We start from the raw sequence: 25,543 nt of genomic DNA on the forward strand, positions 1-25,543 counted from the left end.
GCTGTATGTATTATTAAACTCTCACTAAAATATATTATATTAATTAATAACAATATATTTTAATTTAATAGTGCGCGTATGATCCGTTGTCCCCTAACCATCAATTATAGAGCTATCTAAGGCATTGTATATGTATTTATCAATGCAGCAACACAATGTCGCATTCAACGTTATTATGCCGATATATCAACAGACTCCACCAAACCCCCCCCCCCACATGAAAGCACCGTCTTTGCACAAATCCCCATGATGATTTCATATATTAATGCAGTATCTGCTGAGAACACGACTACAGAAATACCCAAGGAAGAGTCTTCTTAAACTGGCCGATAATTGAGCAAAGCTTCATTAAGTCACATGGGGAGAAATGTATGTGAATGTAAGGACTATAGCGTGCCTAGAAGAACAGACAGTGTTAGAACAGACATTGGGTACCTAATAGGGACGATATAGTTCAAGGGGTTACGTGGGGACCCAAAAATTATTAGCAGTGTAGTCCCTGCAGTATGTGAGTGCACTCGCTAATATACATTCCGATCACCCGTCACGCTGATTATGAGATTTTCATCGATTTTTATAGCGCTGCCGGGGAACGGTAGTCTAGTTGCACAGTCTTTGATGACGACACGACTATTCATCATGACCGACACCGCTGTACTCTATGTAGAAGCAGGACCAGTAGTAAAGCGATTACATAGAGTACAGAAGGCCGGTGACGTGATGAAGTGTTGTGTCATCATCAAAGAAGGCTGTGCAACTAGACTACCGTTCCCCGGCAGCGCTATAAAAATCTATGAAAATCTCATAAATCAGCGCAACGGGGAACCGGAATGTATATTAGCGAGTGTATCACATACTGCAGGGACTACACTGATAATCATTTTTGGTCACATAACCCCTTTGAAGGGAATGTGTTACCCGATTTTTTTATTTTCTGATTGTAGATTTTTTTAGTCTCTGTTTATGACATGATTATAGCGGCAGCCATCTTGCCTTAGTTCCTGCAAGATTTGCTTTACAGCATGAACCTAGACATAAATGATTAATTTACGTCTGGATCATTTAATAATTAACGGATGAATGTATTATTATAGATTATCATTATTATTTAATTTTGTTATTTGTATAGTGAATTAGAATACCTCCGTACATAGAAAGTCCGACAGACAGAACCTCCATATACATTCGTATGAAATCGGAGGCATACGGAGGTACAGATTTCTATGGTTGCTCTATTACGGGTCTGTACAACTTGGACGCGTGCAGGATAATCCTTAAATACAAATAAAAAATTAGCGCTACTTCATATTATATATTTTTGTGGAAATTGTTGTTCAATTGTTACCTATTATGAAGGAACTGTGGGAGTAATCAATACAGTGAAAGTCGTGACTCTCATCGTCTGACCCCCTCCCCCTCGCATACATATTAATACTGATTGAACGGCTGTAAATAAATAATGGGATGATGTACGGTCTGGAGATAAATCACTGGGATCACAGAACAGTTTAGTGCGAACAGAGAGAAAAGTGGACAGTCTAAAGAATGATGAAGCAGCTTTACATGGCTCTAATCACCGCGTTCGCTGATCTGGTCACCCAGCGTTCTGCCAATAATACAAGAACAAGGCGCTCACCAATCAGCCCTAGAAAGAAACATTGATTTCTGGGGGAGGTGAGGGGGAGGGTTCCCAAGAAAATCAATGTCCCCTGTTTATTTGTACCTGTTTGTGTAACAAGAAAATAAACTCTAGGTATCTATGGTATTGTAAGTTCAGCTCTATTGAACCGTGGGGGTCCGGGTAGTGCTGTAAGTTCAGCTCTGTAGAACCATGGGGTCCGGGTAGTGCTGTAAGTTCAGCTCTATTGAACCGTGGGTGTCCGGGTAGTACTGTAAGTTCAGCTCAGTAGAAACGTGGTGGTCCGGGTAGTACTGTAAGTTCAGCTCTATTGAACCGTGGGTGTCCAGGTAGTGCTGTAAGTTCAGCTCTGTAGAACCGTGGGGGTCCAGGTAGTGCTGTAAGTTCGGCTCGGTAGAACGGTGGAAATCCAGGTGATGCTGTAAGTTCGGTTCAGTAGAACTGTGAGGGTCGGGGTAGTGTTGTGAGATCAGCTCTATAGAACCGTGGAGGTCCAGGTGGTGCTGTAAGTCTGGTTCAGTAGAAACGTGGGGTCCGGGTAGTGTTGTAAGTTTAGCTCTGTAGAACCGTGGAGGTCCGGGTGGTACTGTAAGTCTGGTTCAGTAGAATCGTGAAGAGGTCTCCGTGTTGCAACCGGATTACGAACAGTTAAATATGGGAAAATGGGGGCGTGGCCAGCTACTGATGTGAGAGGACGTGTGTGGCGATAGCTCCGGGCTGGCATCCTGCATTATATCCTCCTGATGGTACTGTAATCCGTGAAAGTTGCCAAAATTCCTTACCAGCTACGTCGGAAGGGAAGGACATCTTCCAAAAAAAAGATGAGCCCGCCTAAAGCGATGAATGCGGCGGAAAAACTGAAATCCTATGCCCGCGTGGTAATCCAAGATTGCGCCGGCGAGTGTTCTGCTGGGCAGGCCGCGGCAATGGCAGGGACATCCACATCAGCTCCCTCGGAACGGGATGCGGGACTCACGTTGCAGGAGGCATCGGATAAGCTGCTGACAGCCATCCTTGAGACACGTACGACACTCACGGCCAAGATAGATGAGGTGAGAGTGGACGTGGGCCTATTGAGGCAAGACCTACAGAATGTGCGGGAAAGAGTGACGGAGACGGAGGGCAGGATTTCGGCCTTGGAAGATCTCACTGCTAATATGCCTGCGGCTATACAAGACCTGCACCGGAAAGTGGATTTGTGGCGCCAGAAAGCCGACGATCTGGAAAATAGATCGCGCCGTAATAATCTCCGCATTGTGGGGCTGCCGGAGAGGGCAGAGGGGCAGAGATCGGGAGAGTTTGTGGAGAAATGGCTGAAGGAGATCTTCCCAGATGCGCCATTGTCGTTGGCATATGCGGTAGAAAGGGCGTACAGGGTTCCAGCACGATTACCACCTCCGGGTGCTCCTCCAAGACCTCTGCTTGCTCGGATGCTGAACTGCAAAGATCGGGATACGGTTCTGCTGGAAGCTCGGAAGGCCGGAAGGATTCGATTTGGAAATGCTTCTGTGTCCATATATCCGGATTTTTCTCCTGATTTGCAGAGACAGAGGGCGTCTTATGTCCCTATCAAGCGCCGACTACGGGACCTGCAGATTCCTTACTCGATGGCATATCCGGCTAGATTGCGGGTTGTGGATGGAGATAGAGCCATATTCTTTACGAATCCAACTGAGGCGGAAGAATGGATTACAAGAAAACATAGGCAATCTCCCCGAAGATGAGAGCTGTGGCTATGCAGGATGGAAGTTATATCTGACATATGGAACTCATGGACACCCCATATTGCTTATAGCACGGACGTTCCAGCTTAAAGTATCCTTCTAAGATAATGAGGTGATGATGTACCGTATTGTCTGCAACTTGTTATGGGGGGCATGAGGCCCAGGTTATAAGGTGGGCAGTTTAAGGCCCATAGTAACATCCTTATATGTTATAAATTGAAGGTATAAGGGACCGATATTATACGTCAGGTATTAAAATGTCTTTAAAAGGGCCTGGGGATGCTGGCTCGGGGGGGTGCTACACTTATACAGACAGTGTATTTACGGCAGAAGCACGCTAGCCGTAGATACTAACCCCTAGAGTATAGGCTACAAAGGTTAGCTCCTGTTGAGCAATGTTTGGTTTTGAAGTTGTTATGAAGGATATTGAGTCAATTAACATTACAGCAGAACGCGGCTTAGATATTGCATATATACGAGTCATGGAGGGCAATGCATACGGGAATGGGATAATTGTTACTCAGGGGCTGGGGGAAAGGCTTCAGGACAGTGGTGATCCAATGTGTGTTAACAGTATGAAATGGCAGGATTACGGTTAATGTCCTGGAATGTCCGGGGAATGGGGTCTCCTGAAAAGAGGCATATGATATTTGCTACTGTGCGGGGACAGCGTCCGCATATAACGTGTCTACAAGAAACACACATGATACCGGACACCGTGTCGATTCTGAATAAGCCCTGGGTACAGTGGGTGGGACACGCTTCGCACACTTCGTACTCCAGAGGGGTGGCCATCTTAGTACACGCAGAGCTTCGTTGGAAATTGCTACAATCCAGTGTAGACCCGGAGGGGCGATACATTTTTTTACACGCGGTTCTAGATAATTGCCCATATGTGATCATGGGGGTGTATAATCCTCCACCAGCCTCATTGGCAGTAATTCAGGAAGCCGTCAGATTTGTGGCAGCACACCCCGGGGATCATGATGGGGGATCTCAACTTGGTAATGGACCCAGGTATGGATAGACTGCCGGGAAATGGGAGTAGAGGCCCGGGTAGTCCCACTCAATTGAGCATGTTGGTAAAGGAAATGGGATGGATAGACCTGTGGAGGGTGACACATGAAGGGATCAGAGAATTTACATGTCACACCTTGCAATACAACGCGCTGTCCAGAATTGATTATATATTTGGATCACATGCGGTTTTCCAGGAGATAGAATCAGTGGATCATTTACCGAGGGGGATCTCGGATCATAGCCCGATATTATTGACATTAAAAAGGCCACAGGTAGGCAGAAGGGGGATGGGTAAAATACATCCGTTTTGGCTTCAGCTCATCCAACAGAATGATCGCATACCGGATCAGTTATCAATTTTTATAGAAGCGCATGCCCAGATGGAAAATCGGTCACTGGTGTGGGATACCCTCAAGGCCTATTTAAGGGGGTGTCTCCGATCCTCCATATCCTATGTAAAACGAGCATCCGCCTTGCAGGAGGAGGACATAGCATATCAATGCTCACAGGCGGAAAGGGCATTTGTTCAGGATCCCACACCAGTTAACCGGAATACATGGCTGGAGTTGGGTAGACAGTATTTGCAGATCCTGAGGGATAAGACATCGCGTAGCTTATTCTTTAGCAAACAATCTCATTTTGAACTGGGCAACCAATCGGGTAAAATTCTGGCACAAATGGTACGGAACAGCTCTAGATCCCCCCCGGTGATGGGCATTGCGGGGCCTGGAGATGAGATCTACACCTCCCCGGGAGAGATTCTCGAGCAATTTACACAGTTTTATGATCAGTTGTATGCATCAAAAGTTGATTATAGGATGGAGGAGATGGAGGGCTACTTGGATGGAATATCGTTTCCTTCATTGACAGCGGAGGGGGTGGCATCGCTTGAGGCTCCATTTACGTTAGATGAGGTGTTGGAGGGAATGGCTTCATTGGCTAAGGGGAAGGCTTCAGGGCCGGATGGTATTCCTCTGGAGGTTTATTTACAATATGGAGAGCTGCTGGCCCCCCAATTGCTGGCCCTGTTTGAACACAGCTATCGGAATTCCGCTCTTCCGGAATCCATGTGTGAAGCCACCATAATTGTGTTGCTGAAGCCAGACAAAAAACCAGAAGAATGTGGTTCATATAGACCGATCTCGCTGCTGACAGTGGATTACAAAATCTTGACTAAGATGTTAGCTAGTAGACTCTGCAGAGTGATAAGTGAGATTATCCATTCAGACCAGTGTGGCTTTATACCTGGCAAGTCCACCTCAGAAAATATTAGGCGGGTGCAGGTGGTGACACAGATCGGCTGGGAGGAGCAGCAGGACTGGGCAGTGGCATCTTTGGATGCGGCCAAAGCATTTGACTCGGTAGAATGGCCTTATCTGCTAGCAGTACTGCGAAGATTTGGGTTTGGGGAGAGATTTATTAATTGGGTTTCCTTGTTATATAAGTCTCCACGAGCGCAGGTGTTGGTGAATGGGGCTCTGTCCCCTTCCTTTGGCCTCCATAGGGGCACGAGGCAGGGGTGCCCTCTTTCGCCACTTCTCTTCGCTTTAGCCATTGAACCACTGGCTCTTAAAATTAGGAAGGATCCTGCATATATGGGAATTAGAATAGGAGACAGAGAGGACCGGATAGGATTATATGCGGACGACATGGCGTTGTTTATGGCGAACCCCAATGCAACCCTCCCTAGAGCTATTTCCCTTATTAACGATTTTGGAAGATACTCAGGGTTATTAATTAATTGGTCTAAATCGTATTTGATGCCATTGAGACAGGATAATTGTGGATGGGGCACCCAGTTTAGCGGACTGCCGGTAAGATCAGAGTTCAAGTACCTGGGGATTAATATTGCTAGAGATAGCACTAGATCGTATGGGTTAAATGTAGCGCCCTTGGTCACGTATCTAAGGGACAAAATACAGGTGTGGAAGGGCCTGCCTCTGTCAGTAGCAGGACGTATCAATCTATTAAAAATGATAGTAATGCCAAAGTTCTTGTATGTGCTGGAGCACATGGATGTGTTGGTGCCTAAAAGGTTCTTTAAAATAATAAACTCGTTGTTTGCGCCGTTTGTGTGGGGGGGGGGGAGATCTAAACTCAAGCTGTCGATTCTACAAAGACCTAAAGATGAGGCTGGGGCTGCGTTACCGGATGTTTTTCTATATTATTTGGCGGGGCAGCTAAGGTATTTGATCTCTTGGGTCTCCCCCCCCCCTAAAGACTAATGCTGAGAATCACCTGGCCCGAGTGTTGGGCTTAAAAAATCTATGGCCGATACTGGAGCCGTATGATTTTAGACACCGCTCCCTGTTACCCTTACATAAGCTGGCGAGACGAGTCTGGCAACAGGCTAAAGATGTACTGGGATGTGTGGGGGTGGTGGCGGAGAGTCCGTTGTGGGATAACCCGAGCTTTTCTCATTTGCATGGGTTGGTGGGGAAACGTTACTGGTCATCTAGAGAGGTAGTTACTGTATCACAACTGTTAATGGAAGAAGGGTCGGTGATGACGGTGAGCGAGATTCGGGCAGCATTCAATATACCGCCAGGGGATGAATTATATTGCATACAGCTTCATCATGCTCTAGTAGCACAATTCCCATTGAACTCCGTGACATACTCTAGCTGTGACTTGGTGGTGAGGCTGTGCACGCCGTTTACAAGAGGTGCTATCTCCCAAATTTATTCTTATCTAATGGAGGCTAAAATGCAAATGGAACCCCTGGGGGTGGAGGATAGGTGGCGTGCATTAATCCCACATCTCACAGCAGAGGAATGGAGGGAGGCGCAGGGCTCCCATCTGCTGGTTTCACCAGCTGCAAATAATAAACTTGTGCAACTGTTTATCATCCACCAATGTTATTTAACGCCCGTAAAGTTACATCGTATGGGAAGATTGGAGTCCTCACAATGTCATAGGTGTGGAGAGATGAGGGCAGACTTCATACACCTAATGTGGGGTTGTCACCGGATTCTTCGTTTCTGGGAGGAGGTGGTTGCATTATTAACGGCAGTGATGGGGAGGACGATAACTTGCAGGCCGGAGGTGTGTTTATTGGGACTGCTAAATGAGGAGCAATGGTCAGTATATGAGAGGATCTTTCTCAGAGAAACACTGTTTATGGCAAGGAAGGCGGTGGCCATGAGATGGATGGCGGATAGGACCCCGACAGTAGCGCAATGGCGCAAAATGGTCAATGACATGCTCCCATTTGAGAAAATAGTGTATAAACACCGGGGAAAGCCAGCTAAATTTGATCTGATCTGGGATGGATGGTGCTCATCGAGTCTCACTCATTGTACAGTCCAAGGGCTGACAGCTGCTCTGACACAAGCTGGAGGTGGGAGAGGGTAAAAGACTAGGGAGGAGGACATGTCCAGGTGCTCCAGGGTATGATGTACAAGAGGATTGAGGCGGGGTGATAGAACATGGAAATGTGGGAGTATTCCTATTGTCATGATGTAATGTAATAAAAGACAGGGTGGAATGCATTGAGAATTCTGTATTATGTGTGAGTGGTCTGCGAACCACGGGTTATCATGACGGATACCTGCGAGTACTCCCTTTGTATATATTGAGTCTTATGACATATGCACTATTGAATGTATAATGTTCCCCTGCTGTATGTGATGGATTGACTCTGACAGTTACTTTTAATAAAACGAGTTTAAAAAAAAATATGGGAAAATGAAGTCTTGTATGATTTGAATTGTTTAAAATTCTATTCAACCTTTCCTAGTTATATCTAACTATAGAAAAGCTGGGTAAGGTCCATAGGGTCATCATTACCACTCTCACTGAGTTATCATTCAGCTTTCCTAGGCTGCCAATTGATGTCATCCTAGTAAGGCTCTGTTCACGTTGACGATGTGTTCCGTTTTATCGGGGTTCAGTTTTGCACTAGAACCCAAACGGATACCTTACGGACCCAATTGTAAGTCAATAGGATATTTCCGGATCTTTTTGAAAATGGATCGGTCATTCATGTCATGGCTCCGGAAGCCATGACAGTAGTGCGAACAGACCATAAGTCACATTTTAGGTTATGAATTACCGCTACAAGTCCCAGAATCCCCGCGGTCCAAGGGAACCGAACTTAGATCACCATAGAGCGAGTCTTGCAGCTGTCAACAAACGCTAGAATGTAGCCTCGTTACAGCCACGTGTATTCGGCCTTAGGCTTGGTTTACACCTGCTTTGGAGGCTACATTAGGAGTTTCCTTCGCAGATTCCATCAAAAAGGGCGGAAAAAATTGTGCAGCATAAGTTGCTTTGTTTTCCGGTCAAATCTGGACACCATGATGGACGCCCAACGGACCCCATTAAAGTCAATAAAGTCTGTCAGGTGCCAATGGTGTTCATCATGTGACAGATTCGGCACTGACGTTATTTTAGTTTTTCTATTCCTACGATGGACCGAACTCTGCATAATTAGGAAGTTTCGCATTTTAGAAAAAATGGGTGACAACCTCTATGTGAGTCTTATTCTTGCCCAGAATACAACTAAGAAACTGCGATATTTGTCAAAAACGTCTATGATATACAGTAGATCGATAGATGGAATATAGAGATATTTGGTAACCTTCCCTGCGGTGACATTGTGTTGTGGTGTTGGGGGGGGGCATTATCTCTTCTAGTTAACACGTCGATCTCAAGTCTGATGGTGACAGGCTGCGGCTAAGATTTATTCCAGGCTCTCAGGAAGATCTAGCAGCGGTGTTATAATCCCGGCTTTTATATTCAATTCACGTGAAGTCGCATCGTTTTGTATTCCTAACGAAGCCGTGTTCTCTTATTACATTAAAGCAGCTTCATAAAAGGGAAGGTGGACAATAAGATCAATCTCAGAAGCTTCTTAAGAGACAGCAAGCGTCCCAGACCGTCACTTACTGGAAGCCCATTCAGCAAGAACACACAAAGCCCCTCCTGCTTCTATAGGATTTCAAAGAAATACCATGAGACTGTGAAATACATTGTACAGCATACATCATCCTAGGTTTGGACGTGTTATTGTTGGAGGACGCCATATTCAAAAATTATCGGAGGACAAAACCTCAGAGCAGCTCAATGCATGTTGTATGCATTTAAAAAACATTTTATTTTTAAAAATATATATATTTTTTTGCTTTTTTCGTTTATACCATAAACTTATATTTCATTAAAGAGGCTCCGTCACCAGTTTATAACTTCCCTATCTCCGACCTAATCTAATAGGTGCTATGATGTATATAACTACTGTGTTGTTTTTTTGTTTTTAACTTTTATTATTGACCAAGTTATGAACATTTTTTGATTTATGCTAATTTATTCTAAATGCCCAACTGGGCGTTTTTTTCTATTCACCAAGTGGGCGTTGTATAGAAAAGTGTATAACGCTGTGCGATCGCCATCATACACTTCTTTTCATTCCAGCCCAGCTTGATTCACAGCACAGGATGATCTCACAAGATCACGCTGTGACGTCACTTCATCCCGCAGGTCCTTCAATGGAGCGATGGACGACTGAACAGAAATCGCTTCCACCCGCTGCAGATTCAAGTAAACGTCCTGCCATGGCTGGAGGTGATGTCTGTTCAGTCTTCCGTCGCTCCAAAATGGTGCAAATAATCCTTACAAATCAATTATACAACTTAAAAAAAAAAACATGGTTAACACCGTTAAAGACATGGAAAAGGAACTGTGTTGTATGATTAGGAATGTTAAGGAACATAACTACTATAATACTGCCCCCTATATATAAGAATATAACTACTATAATACTTCAACCTATATAGAAGAATATAACTACTATAATACTGCCCCCTATATATAAGAATATAACTACTATAATACTTCAACCTATATAGAAGAATATAACTACTATAATACTGCTCCCTATATACAAGAATATAACTACTATAATGCTGCCCCTATATACAATAATATAACTACTATAATACTGCTCCCTATATACAAGAATATAACTACTATAATACTGCCCCTATATACAAGAATATAACTACAATAAAACTGTCCCCTATATACAAGAATATAACTACTATAATACTGCCCCTATATACAAGAATATAACTACAATAAAACTGTCCCCTATATACAAGAATATAACTACAATAATACTGCCCCTATATACAAGACTATAATTACTATAATACTGCCCCCTATGTACAAGAATATAACTACTATAATACTGCTCCTATATACAAGAATATAACTACTATAATACTGCTCCTATATACAAGAATATAACTACAATAATACTGCCCCTTATATACAAGAATATAACTACTATAATACTACCCCCTATATACAAGAATATAACTACTATGATACTGCCTCCTATATACAAGAATATAACTACTATAATACTGCCTGCTATATACAAGAATATAACTACTATCATACTGCTCCTATATACAAGAATATAACTACTATAATACTGTCCCCTATATACAAGAATATAACTACTATAATACTGCTCCTATATACAAGGATATAACTACTATAATACTGCCCCTATATACAAGAATATAACTACTATAATACTGCTCCTATATACAAGAATACAACTACTATAATACTGCTCCTATATACAAGAATATAACTACTATAATACTGCCCCCTATATACAAGAATATAACTACTATAATACTGCCCCCTATATACAAGAATATAACTACTATAATACTGCCCCCTATATACAAGAATATAACTACTATAATACTGCTCCTATATACAAGAATATAACTACTATAATACTGCCCCTATATACAAGAATATAACTACTATAATACTGCTCCTATAAACAAGAATATAACTACTATAAAACTGCTCCTATATACAAGAATATATAACTACTATAATACTGCTCCTATATACAAGAATATAACTACTATAAAACTGCCCCTATATACAAGAATATAACTACTATAATACATCTCCTATGTACAAGAATAAAACTACTATAATACTGCTCCTATATATAAGAATATAACTACTATAATACTGCCCCTTATATATAAGAATATAACTACTATAATACTGCCCCTATATACAAGAATATAACTACTATAATACTGCCCCTATATACAAGAATATAACTACTATAATACTGCTCCTATATACAAGAATATAACTACTATAATACTGCCCCTATGTACAAGAATATAAATACTATAATACTGCCTCTATATACAAGAATATAACTACTATAATACTGCCCCTATGTACAAGAATATAACTACTATAATACTGCTCCTATATACAAGAATATAACTACTATAATACTGCTCCTATATACAAGAATATAACTACTATAATACTGCTCCTATATACAAGAATATAACTACTATAAAACTGCTCCTATATACAAGAATATATAACTACTATAATACTGCTCCTATATACAAGAATATAACTACTATAATACTGCCCCTATATACAAGAATATAACTACTATAATACATCTCCTATGTACAAGAATAAAACTACTATAATACTGCTCCTATATATAAGAATATAACTACTATAATACTGCCCCTTATATATTAGAATATAACTACTATAATACTGCCCCTATATACAAGAATATAACTACTATAATACTGCCCCTATATACAAGAATATAACTACTATAATACTGCTCCTATATACAAGAATATAACTACTATAATACTGCCTCCTATGTATAAGAATATAACTACTATAATACTGCTCCTATATACAAGAATATAACTACTATAATACTGCCCCTATATACAAGAATATAACTACTATAATACTGCTCCTATATACAAGAATATAACTACTATAATACTGCTCCTATATACAAGAATATAACTACTATAATACTGCCTCTATATACAAGAATATAACTACTATAATACTGCTCCTATATACAAGAATATAACTACTATAATACTGCCCCTATATACAAGAATATAACTACTATAATACTGCCCCTATATACAAGAATATAACTACTATAATACTGCCCCTATGTACAAGAATATAACTACTATAATACTGCTCCTATATACAAGAATATAACTACTATAATACTGCTCCTATATACAAGAATATAACTACTATAATACTGCTCCTATATACAAGAATATAACTACTATAAAACTGCTCCTATATACAAGAATATATAACTACTATAATACTGCTCCTATATACAAGAATATAACTACTATAATACTGCCCCTATATACAAGAATATAACTACTATAATACATCTCCTATGTACAAGAATAAAACTACTATAATACTGCTCCTATATATAAGAATATAACTACTATAATACTGCCCCTTATATATTAGAATATAACTACTATAATACTGCCCCTATATACAAGAATATAACTACTATAATACTGCCCCTATATACAAGAATATAACTACTATAATACTGCTCCTATATACAAGAATATAACTACTATAATACTGCCTCCTATGTATAAGAATATAACTACTATAATACTGCTCCTATATACAAGAATATAACTACTATAATACTGCCCCTATATACAAGAATATAACTACTATAATACTGCTCCTATATACAAGAATATAACTACTATAATACTGCTCCTATATACAAGAATATAACTACTATAATACTGCCTCTATATACAAGAATATAACTACTATAATACTGCTCCTATATACAAGAATATAACTACTATAATACTGCCCCCATATACAAGAATATAACTACTATAATACTGCCCCTATATACAAGAATATAACTACTATAATACTGCTCCTATATACAAGAATATAACTACTATAATACTGACCCCCTGTATACAAGAATATAGCTACTATAATACTGCCCCCTATATACAAGAATATAACTACTATACTACTGCCCCCTATGTACAAGAATATAACTACTATAATACTGTCTCTTATGGTCATGAATATGGACCTAGACGGATATTCATGTAGAACTAATGCTCACCAATGAGGAATTCACTTAAAATAATTGGTTAATGCCATTTACAATTTATGTTTCGCTTTTTTTATTATGTAAAATAGTGGTGTAAATCGTCTTTTTTTTATATTCTAACGCTCAACAGCCGTGAGATAACATTTCTGCCCTACTGACTTTAACACCAGGAGAGGGGAAATTCTATTCACACTTCAGTACGTAGAGTAAACCCGGCTCCATCCTGATTCAATGCTATATGGTAATGTTTTCCTGCGCGGCGCCTGGACCATTCTCTTCCTATAAATTGCTTTCTTTAATATATGCTAAGTTTTGCAGAAAGGCTGTAGGTAAAGTTCAATAATCCCTCTTGGGAGCTGACACAATCCCCTCATGTCGTGTCTTGTAGGTTGAGCACTGGTGAATTATCTGGGCTGTTGAGTGAGGCTGGAGATAAGTGGTCTTGTTATTAAGAAGTTATTATTTTCCTCTTAACCAGCAACGATAATGATAAATGTCATATTAAAGGAAACCTGTCAACAGGACAATATCCCTTTATATAATGGCATCTGTACAATCTCCTATTAAAGGGGTTGTCTCATCCCCATTCAGAACAGAGCTGATCGCCACGAGTCTAGCTCCTGGCACCCCTCCCCCTACCGCCCTCCCGGCCCCCTTTAAACAGCCAACATTACTGGGGAAAGCGGAGGCCGGGGAGTAATGTCCTCCAAAGCGACCACTGCAGGTGAAATGTAATATTACATGGCAGCCCTTCAGATAAATAGCTGTCCACATAAAACATGGACAGCCCGAGTCTGCAAGAACGGGAGCTCTCCGAGCATTTCTCTGTTCTGGCCCATAGAGAGGGTTCCCGAGCTAGAGAACCCCTCTATGTTGTCCATCTGCCCTAAAACAGCATTGACAGGTGTTGTCTTCATAAGACAACCCCTTTAAAGTTGAATTAGTGGGTCTACTGCATTTAGGAAACCAGAAGAAGCTAGTCCCACGGCTGACTTGACCCACAAAGGGTGCTATATCTTAGGCCCTCCTCAATTCCCTTGGATCAGAGGAGAGGAAAAAATTACCAAAACAGTTTCCAGCTCTCTGATTGGCAGTGAGAAGACCACTTAGAGGATGCCATGGCACCCCCTAATTCAGCATTATTAGGGCATTTGTAAAAGGTAATGCATGAAAATGAGGCATAATGCTTCAAATCTTTGAGGAGAAACATTATAGCAGAGGTCAGGAGCAGAGAAGAAACACTCTTTGCAGTAGTACAGAGGGTATTTGAGCTGAGACACCAGTGGCGAGGTGCAACTCTCCAAGATTTTTACAAAACTTTCTGATTAAGTTGGCAAAGCTCTTACTAGTTAAGACAGAGGTGCTCAGCATTGTAGCTGGTCAGATGAAAGTCCTGTAAACAGCTGACATATGTGGTACAGGGTTGATGGGGCCCTGGAACTAGGAAAGTGGCACTGCCGCTGGGGATCTGCATGGATGCCCAGTCCAGTGACTTTAACTGTGGACTCCTAGGGGGGGGTCTAATGAGGGAGCAGCAGACTCTTCAAAGCTCTGCCAGGAATACTTAATAGTGGATGACCAAGTGATGGTACCATATAATGGTGTGGATTGCAGACTTGAACCTCCAGTAACATGTCCATTCATGAAGGCAAAAAATCTTATTTTTTGGGTGCTCACCCCATATGGATCTTTAGTACCAGAGCTGAAAAACATATGAAACCTATTTTTATAGGGTATTTCCAGAAGCTCTGATGAAGTGTGTCCTGATGCTTTGGTGGCAAACTCCATCCCTTATGTGTAGTAAATGGGAAGCTGATCGATGTTCCTGTACACAATCACCCATCCCGCTTAAAGCCTCATTCACAGTTTTCATCTCTTGGATCACTTGGGACCCTTGGCGGGACCCTAAGGTTCATCAGAACCCATTTAGAGAAACACTAAATTAAGGTATCTACAAAGTGACCTTTTAAAGCTGAATTAGAAAATACAATTTCCCCCCACTAAATGGCTCCAAATGTTCCAACTGGACAGGAAGAAGAAACCAAGGGTCCTGTTTCAAAGAAGACAGGACAGCAAGGAAGTGAGTCATCTTCACCTCTCCTGAAACCTGATAGTTAAGTGGGTGCAGCAATATTAGGACATCTCTATGGTAGCATATTCAGCTGTGCCTTTAGGAGACAGTTTAAAATGCGATAGAATAATTGAAATAGAAATTTCACGGAGAATTTTTAGACATAGTTTTCTCTGCAAAATTTAAAGTCTGTCTGATGTATCTATTCAGACGTCGAAATTTATTTTTGGGAAGATTACTCACTATGTAGCTATTTTAACATTACTTGCTTCTCCAACCACAAAGGACAGGTCTTACAGAAACCATTCAGCTACTTATGTTACTGTGCAAATTGATTCTAACCTAATTCATGTCAGCAAGAGATAAGTCTATACTATAGTCATGTGAGACATGGAGAAAACACATTTCAGGCTGGCACCACATGACGACCTGGCATCAGCCTATAGAGTTGGGTTGTTCAGTCGGAATACCAGGGATATAATGCGGTCGATAAAACAATGATATGGAATATAAAAAGTAATATGAGGTCATTGATTGGTTCCAATGTCAGCTCCAAATGTGGTTGTCTTCTGCTGAAAGTTTTTGGCCCTTTATTGTGTAGGAACCTGGACCCTCCGGAGGCTTCTCTGGTTCTCTGGTGGGCCAGTCCAGCACTGTGTGAAATCCTACAGGCCAACAGTCCTGACCTCTTAAGATTTTTATAATGGTGAAAAAGTTGAAGTTTGACCATAACTTATTATTTTTTCATACAGATATTATGTACATCATGAAAGTGACGTGCTTGAAAAACAGGACGATCCTTGCTTGAAGTGTGATCGGTCAAACGAGAACAAGGTTTAGGTAGTTGGGATGTGATTTATTAGTAGGGGACCCGTAATTTTAAACTGGGAAACATTGAGAAATGTGGATCCATTAGTGTTTAGGAAAATTCAAAAATTTTTTTTCGCATACTCACTAAAGGCTGCAACCGCCAGGACCAATGTGACAACGATGGACGTCCACGATATCCATAAGGCCTTTTTCCTGTAGTTTTGGGCTTCATGTGGCTTAAGTTTTGTGCTGCTTTCTAATAAACCTAAATAGAAAACACATGGATAAAGGTTACTGCACAGATATTAACAGTCATTTGTAGAATGTTATAATGGACAACGAATGTTAATAAAAAATAATATCTGTATAAAAGGAGGGTTTTAATGTTACCACTTTTAATCCTAAATTCTGATGTCACTATTTATTAGGATAACAAAGAGCTACAAGAGAGTCTCCCACTTTGGAGGACCCAGCACATCCACGCATTATATGAACAGTCCATTGTTTTAAAAGGAAACTGTGTAGTTCTTCATTTCCCCTGTGGTGGCGCTGCAGGGAAATGTAACATTTGCTTCCAGGTTCCTCCAACAATTCCATCCATTCACAGGAACCAATAGATGTCGGTTTATAACTTTCTGGTTTATGGTATGATCGTAAGGAACTAGGAAAAACAATGTTTTTCCATTGTTTATTCTTGATTAAATAACAATGAATATTTGAATAATGAAAAGATCTGCAACTTCTAACATATTTTACTTTAAAATTCCTCACCATTTTTAGTATCTCTGCTTTCTGTCAATTACTGAGCATTCGTTACAATAGATCCAGTCTAGGTAACTATGAGATAAACAGCTTGAACTCCATATTAATAGATTTTGCCTGCACTAACATAATGTAGAAAAGCCCTGTCTCTAGTTATTTGTGCTGCTGCAGTGGTTATAATTACACATTATAGCAAACCCTCAGCTGTGAAAAATATTATATGTCTGCACTAGATTTAATCCTTAAATGTAAATAAGAGTGAACACATTCACTGACAGCAAGTAGACATCTTGAAATTGTAAAAGTATCATAGAAATTTAAATAACTTTTCATCTTGCAATATTAAGCTTTCTTTATATATATATATATATATATATATATATATATATATATATATATATATATATATATATATATATATATGTATATAGTTTTTAGAGTATTTCCTCCTACGATCAAATAAATCCCTGATAAATATAAGTCTCTGGGTTTTCCTTTTTATTCAAGTTATTATCAGAGGTTTTTTAGTTGTATCTGTTTTCTCCTTCTCCGTTTTCCAAAAATGGCAGCAGTGGGTCATGGGCAAGTCTAAAATAATGTGCTCATTCATTATTTAGGCGCTCCCTTTCTCAGGGCCGCCTCCAGGTTTTTGTGCGCCCTGGGGCAACACAGACTTAGTGGGCCCCTTTGCGTGGAACTAGTGGGGGCAGTTTGTGCCCCGATGTAGAAGTTAGGCTCCAGTTCGTGCCCCCATATAAAAGTTTGGCCCCCTATGTCTCCGTATAGAAGTTAGGGCCCTAGTTTGTGCCCCCATATATACAGTGCCCACTGTAGATAATGTCACAGTGTCTTCTGTAGATAATGCCACAGTGCCATCAGTTGCCGATGCTCTAGCTGGGGATTCCTCTCCTGGAGGAGCCCCTGACGTCACTTTCCATATATGGATAGTGACGCCAGGGGCTCCTCCAGGACAGGAATCCCTGGCCAGAGCGTCGGCAATGCTCTGGCCGGGGATTTCACTCCAGGAAGAGCAGTGAAGCATGATTCAGAAATTCAAAAAACACCAAAAATAGTGTCATGCTCCGCCCCTTTAGGTCCGGCACTAGACATAGCCCAGTGTATCTGTTTCCTGCAGTGTTCCTTTAAATAGGCTCTTATTTCTCAGAGGTAAAAAAAAAGTACTGGAGAAAGCTGCATTCTATCTGGACCTAACAAGCCCAAACCCATATGTCCTAAAGACCTTGCCCCTATTCCTGAAGCCTTATACCTTTATCCTCTACAACATAGAACTGTCCCAAGGAAATAGGGAAGGGGGGTGTTGGCACCCAAATAACCATCAATAATGAAGAATACAGTCAACATATTAACAATGATTCTTTGCCTACACATTCCTATGTGCACATATAGATACATAGAACCTGAAACCATGGGAACAGAGATTATGAATGTATTAAAATCCGGAATTTAAAGGCGTCCATATGTTCAGCTAATCTGCAGAGTCCCCTGCTACAAAAAATGATCAAAGACGCTGCCAGAAAAGGAAAGTTATTCTGAATGAGCCTGAAAAATGACAACCACTTCTGTAAGCCATAAATGTGTTCAGAGCAGTTGTCACTTCCCTTCCCCCACTCCTCTTTGCAAATAGATGAAGCCCTCCCTCCCATTAAGCCACACCCATCTTTAGAAAAAAGTTTACAGTTATTCCGCAATCTGCGACTCTTCTACGGCAGAAAACTGTAATAGTAGCTATATGCAGCCACCACTAGAGGGAGCTTGCTGCATACAGATGTATACATATTCCATTGAGTTCATTACTCATTGTAAATATCCATATGCAGTGAGCTCCTCTAGTGGTGAAATCAGTATTGTATAATTTATCAAATTCAGAAAACAGAGCCCCCTCCCCCCCCCCCCCAATCCAAATATATTATGACATGAATCAGCCCAGAATGGTGAACATAGATTTGACGGAGTGAGGCCCATTCTGAATTTTGCTAGGTTGCCCTAGGATTTCTGTGTATGCCACTGGTCCTGGATTATTTGATAAATGTAGATGTCATTCTGATTGGCCGGCAAAGTCTAAATCCGATTTTATTATTGGTATATAGAAAAACAGAAGACACCTGGTGATGTATTTCTAGGGATCTAAAATTAGTTTCATGAAGAAAAAAATGTAAAGCAAATACAATTATTTCCTGGCAATGACATTTTCCTTGTAGAGAGAGAAGCAGCCGATCCCACCATCAGGCGTAAAGCAGAGTATGAAGCCGAAAATAGATTGTGATTCCTTCCTCCTCCACATCCCATCTGTATCTATGTCTGTCGCTTTCTATTACTGTGTCTTCACTTTCCTATTTCTATCTCAACTCTGCATATTAACAATATGCCCCTCCACCATCCGGACTCGGCAGGTCCCCATAGGGACTATACAGGTGCCAGTCCCATCCATTATATTCTCCAGCTGTTCCCTCTGCCGGGGTCCTGCCATATGGTCGTCAGTCGCCTTTGTTCTCCCTTTTTAATCCCTTGTAAAGCATTTGATAAATCCCCGCGCTGCTCAGGCCTGAATCATCCGCTGACAATCAATAACTATATATAGTGGAAGTGCTGATGACGACATTAACCCTTTGTTTCAACCTTAAAAAAGAAAAAAATCACATTGTTGATGTGACCCTCACGTAGCTGGCAGTAGAAGGGTTAAGGTTTATTCTACAGTGAGAGAAACAATCCTGCCCCACTGTATATTATAGACATGAGATGGGAAAGATACAGGCCTGTCAGGGTTAATATTCACATCTCACATGGTCTGATCTATCCAAAAAAAGGAAAAATAAATATGTATCTCATTATCTATCTATCTATCTATCTATCTATCTATCTATCTATCTATCTATCTATCTATCTATCTATCTCATATCTATCTATCTATCTATCTATCTATCTATCTATCTATCTATCTATCTATCATCTATCTATCTATCTATCTATCTGTCTCATATCTATCTATCTATCTATCTATCTATCTATCTATCTATCTATCTATCTATCTATCTATCTATCTATCTATCTATCTATCTGTCTCATATCTATCTATCTATCTATCTATCTATCTATCTATCTATCTATCTATCTAATATCTATCTATCTATCTATCTATCTATCTATCTATCTATCTATCTATCTATCTATCTCATATCTATCTAATATCTATCTATCTATGTATCTATCTATCTATCTCATATCTATCTATCATCTATCTATCTATCTATCTAATATCTATCTATGTATCTATCTATCTATCTATCTATCTATCTATCTATCTATCTATCTATCTATCTATCTATCTATCTATCTGATATCTATCTATCTATCTATCTATCTGATATCTATCTATCTATCTATCTATCTATCTATCTATCTATCTATCTATCTATCTATCTATCTATCTATCTATCTATCTATCTATCATATACATATCTATTTATCTTTCTAAATTGCCCCTTAATGTGATTTGTTACCACCTCGGTTAACTCATCATGTGAATGGTATAATGTCTCTGCTTTGATTTTATGCTTTCCACATTAGACTCTGTTTTCAATTATTCATACTGCCCTTGAAGCATCTGAATAGCTGAAAGCACCTACAATGTGCACATGACACACACATACACAAAAGCAATTCATATCATACATACATGCTATCCCCACCGTCAAGCACACACATGTGATATATACAAATACACCAGTACCTGAAGAGCTGAAAGAGTCTAGAATGAGCAAAAGACATGAACACACAAACACAAGCCTTGTACACTGTATCCAACGCAATCCCACAACACATCCCATACACAAAAATACCCACATACATACATATACATTAATACCAACAACTCATGCAATAAACACACCGAACACATCATATACACCAACATATACTATACGCACAACTCATGCCAGATCGACATAAACAAATATACACACAACTAACACATCATATGCACAAACATATATCATACACACAACTGATGCCACACACATAAACAAATACCATACACACAACTAACACATCATATACACAAACATATATCATACACACACATTGAATACACACAGATACACTCTTAAATACATACACATTAATACAGCCCATGCAATACACATACCCAACACATCCCATACACAAACAAATACCATATGAACACAGGTAACACATCCCATACACAAACATATACCATACGAACACAACTAACACATCCCATACACAAAAACCACGTACAAAACTCATACCACACACCCAGCACACAAATAAACGTTTACAGATACTGTACACACAACTAAAACATAATTTGTACAAACATATATCATACACACACATACACAAACAATACATGCCACATAAACACAAATCACAAGCCATGTACAGAACCAACACAAATACAAACACATACACAAATAGATATCATACACACATACAACTTATGCAATACGCACAACATAAATGCACAAACACATACAGATCACAAGCCATCCACACATAACAGATAATACATATATACCCGCCTGCACATAGCACAACACAAACACAACAAGCAAAAACAACCAAGTACACACACACACACACATCCCTGGCATAATTGAAGATTGCCACAAGTCATACACTGGTGCTAATGACATATCACAGACAAGACACTTAGGCACTTCAGGGCTAGGTGATGAGCTGAGAAAGCAACGTAAAAGTCTGTTATAACCATATATGACTGGTGTACGCTCACCAATCACCCCACATAGGGTGTTATTCTGCCCCCCACCCCCGTTATCCAGGATCCACTACTCCCATGGATATTTATAGTATGATACATGATCCATCTTAAAGAGATATCACATAATAACAAATGTAAAACAAGAATTACAGCGCTACACCTAAATCATGTCATAGACAAAGCAATGATAAATAATGATCAAGACGCAGACCGCGATTATCAAAAATGAGATCTATGGCCACAAAATGATTGGATCCGTCCAATAGAAATATGATCCAATAACTGGAACAAATTCTTCTCGGTCCTTACTGATTAAATGCTACAAATACTGTCCCATTCCTGCAATGTGCATGGACAATGGTTCCAACAGTGCGAACAATTCTCCATATGAAAAATCGAGTGTTTGTTGGATGTGGTACTGAGGAGGGGGGGGGGGGTCAAATCTATTTCATCCAAGTCCAGATTAAACCATGGATCGCTGGGGGGGGGGGGGGGTCTGGCTGTAAATTATCACAATGTAGTAAAAAAAAACTTCAGAACAAACTGAATGAATGTATGTAGAGAGGACAGTATTCCCTCCACCTCCACCACTGTACTGAGCCCCTCATATTAGAAATCCGATACAATGTAGGGATCACATGTCATACATTAGGAGTCTAATCCGATACAATGTGTTTCATAAGGACATTTGTAGGGATCAGGTATCAGAGATCTGATATAATGTAGGGATCACATATTATCACATATGATGAATCTGATATGATGTAGTGATCACATGTTATAAATTAGAGATCTGATACACTTTAGGGATCATATATCAACTGACACAATGTAGGGATCACATGTCATTTTTTAGAGATCTGATACAATGTAGGGATCACATGTCATTTTTTAGAGATCTGATACAATGTAGTGACCACAAGTTATTTATTAGAAATCTGATGCAATTTGCGGATCATATATCAGGGATCTGACACAATGAAGGGATCATGTTATCTTTTAGAGATCTAATACAATGTAGGGATTATATATCAGATATGTGACAGTGTAAGGATCCTATATCACAGATCTCATACAATGTAGTGATTCCATGTTATATATTAGGGATATGATACAATGTAGCTATTAGTATCTTTATTTACAAATAGATGTAATGATCACCAGACATATAGACCTGACACATTGTATTTTTTTTTATTTTTTTTTACACATTTTGATCTCATGTCATATTTTAATGGTCTGATACAATGTAGTGATCACATGATATTTATTGGAGAATTGATGCAATCTTACTAGACCTTTTATCTGATATTATAGATACAATGTGGAGAGCACAAGTTACATATCTAAACGCGGAGATTATTCAGTCTATAATAACCTGATGTAGTGGACACAGGTCATAGGGGGTTAATGCTATCTTCCAGTCCTGGTCTGTCCACTAGTAAGGACCCTGATGGACCCCCCTGCAGCTGGTGTGACTGAACATTACTGAAGTTACTTTATTCTGGACCCCCAAACTTCCCCCCTGCCTTGCCGGCACCCTGCAGCTGTGTGTGCAGAACAAGTTCCAGGGACTCACCCACCTCTGTTCTCCACCAGATCACTGAACTCGCCGCTCTCACTCATCTTCATCTGCTGATCTCTCTCCATTTGGATTGGGACCTCCAGGGTTTTGCTGGGTATCTGATCCGGGCGTCCTGCAGCTGGTTGTCCGTTACAGTTGGGTTGCACAATGCTGGGGTCCGGGGGGTAGCAGAGCTCTGTGTCAAACGGGTCCATGACGGCTGGAGATGGGGAATGTGGCACCCAGGTGTGAGGAGAGGGTGCTGTGCTGTGTGCACTGGGTGCTGCTGGATCACTCACTACTAGTGCAAGCTCAGTGCAAGCTCATGACAGCCACAGAGAGAGGGCTGCAGCCTGGCAGAGGAGGACAGCAAGACAAGCAGTCACTGAATCCTGCCTCCTATTGCCTGCACTGAGCTCAGGCTGCAGCATCACTCAGCAGTGCAGGGGGGAGACAGGCAGGTGACTAGCTGGAGTCCCACACACTGACAGGGGGCCACAGCTGGCATAGGGGGGTCAGTTAACAATACCATTGTAATGCATCCCATTATCTAGGGACTGTTTCTTCCCTATACATAGATCAATGCAAAGTGGGACTATATGGAGCTGGGACCCCCTAATATCCTGTTTGCGGAGGGGATGGAGAAGAGCTCCATCCTATAAATGTACTAGTCATTCATAGTTCAGGGAGGGACCATAGATGCTTGAAAAGATCTGGGACCCTCCGACACCCTGCTTGTCAGATCCTATACCCACAGGGCTGGGGGCTTTGCAAACAATGCAATAGCCTACAGAAATATTTGTAAGCCTCCTATTATACAGAAATACACTATATAGTGAGGATAGGGGCCCTAAATATACAAGGAGGGACCCAGTATGCAGGTTGCTGGGTAAAACACTTGGAGAGGACAGGCTCTTCTTGACTACTGCCCCTATCCCCCATAGCTACTATGGAGCTGAAGCACCACTCAGCTGTGCAGGGGAGACACAGGCAGGTGAATTACCTGGAGTTGCACATACTGATGGGGGGTCTGGAATTATTGCAATCTCTTTGCATATTGCAGGGCTTTTACCCTATTAGAGTTGTGTGGGACCTAGTCAGAGCACAGGCAGGAGCGCAGGGAGAGACCATAGGTCCTACAAAATACTGGCCCCAAACAGGCTACTATATGCCCTGACACAGGCTGCAGCATCCCTCAGCAGTGCAGGAGGAAAAAAAAGGGGACCCCAACTGCAAATAGTCATGAACTGGTAGAGTAAGGGCTACACAAGCGTGATACTTTAGGTGGTGCAGGTTGTAGTAGGATCCAGCCCTTAGTGCCTTATAGGGCCCAATGCCCTCTTTTTCACTTAATAGTTCACCAGCACAAAACATGACGTGGTAATTTGAGGCCCCTGGTTTTGCAACTTAAGGCGTCAGCTGGCCGGGTATTCAGGGATAAGAGGTCTGGAAAAAATGTACATTTAAGTAGAAAAAAATTGAGGACCAACGTACAGCGCTGCTAACATCAAACGAGTCCAGACAGAAAGGTGATAAATGGGAGTTATTGGGTTTAAAAATAATAAATAGGCAATTAGATAGGCTGGACTGATGAAGATGCTAGTCCAGCGTCGAAACGTGTAGCCTAATTGCCTATTTATTATTTTTAAACCCAATAAATCCCATTTATCACCTTTCTGTCTGGACTCCAATTTGATGTTAGCAGCGCTGTACGTTGGTCCTCAATTTTTTCTACTTAAATGTCTCTTTGTGCGGTTGTCTGTGAACCACCGGTTTGGACTTAGCTGCAGCTACATCACCCATTTACATTACTACCTGCTTACAGTAGAGTTGTGCCTACTACTTGCACAACTCCTAAAGGTGAGCAACAGTTTCACCATTGTTTGTTTCCTAATTTTTGCTTGTGATCTGCACCATGTGGTGCCGTGGTATTTTCTCACTTTTCCTCCTGGAAATAATGTAGTCACTATACAGTGCAGAACACCCCGCTGACTGGTGGTTTGCCTCTATACATTGCTCAGGTATGAGAGTAAGGGGAGACCACAGCATCTACAGAGCCGCAAGGGAAGCCGGGACCCTCTTATATCCATCTACTTGTAGGGCCATTATAAGAAGGCAGATGAGAGATATCTTAGTTTCTCTAAGGAAAATGCCCTCAGAGGAGACATCCAGATGGCGTGCCATAATTACCAGGTGCCCCCCACCCCATACTGCTAAAATGCATTTATGATTATGTAACTG

The 25,543-nt window shown here is 40.8% G+C and overlaps 1 protein-coding gene across 1 annotated transcript in view; it reads right to left on the minus strand.

Annotated features, from left to right (window-relative positions):
* Positions 1–23,945, minus strand: part of TMEM163 (transmembrane protein 163) — a 121,699-nt gene extending 97,754 nt beyond the window's left edge. The window contains exons 1-2 of the mRNA XM_075829193.1: positions 23,322–23,945; positions 16,363–16,482 (exon numbers count right to left, since the gene is read on the minus strand). Coding sequence (XP_075685308.1) covers positions 16,363–16,482; positions 23,322–23,517 — 316 coding nt within the window. The 5' untranslated portion in view covers positions 23,518–23,945. The remainder of the gene's footprint in view (positions 1–16,362; positions 16,483–23,321) is intronic.
* Positions 23,946–25,543: the final 1,598 nt, after the last annotated feature.

The sequence above is a fragment of the Rhinoderma darwinii genome, chromosome 6 (assembly GCF_050947455.1).
Source record: "Rhinoderma darwinii isolate aRhiDar2 chromosome 6, aRhiDar2.hap1, whole genome shotgun sequence".
NCBI classification, from domain to species: domain Eukaryota; kingdom Metazoa; phylum Chordata; class Amphibia; order Anura; family Rhinodermatidae; genus Rhinoderma; species Rhinoderma darwinii.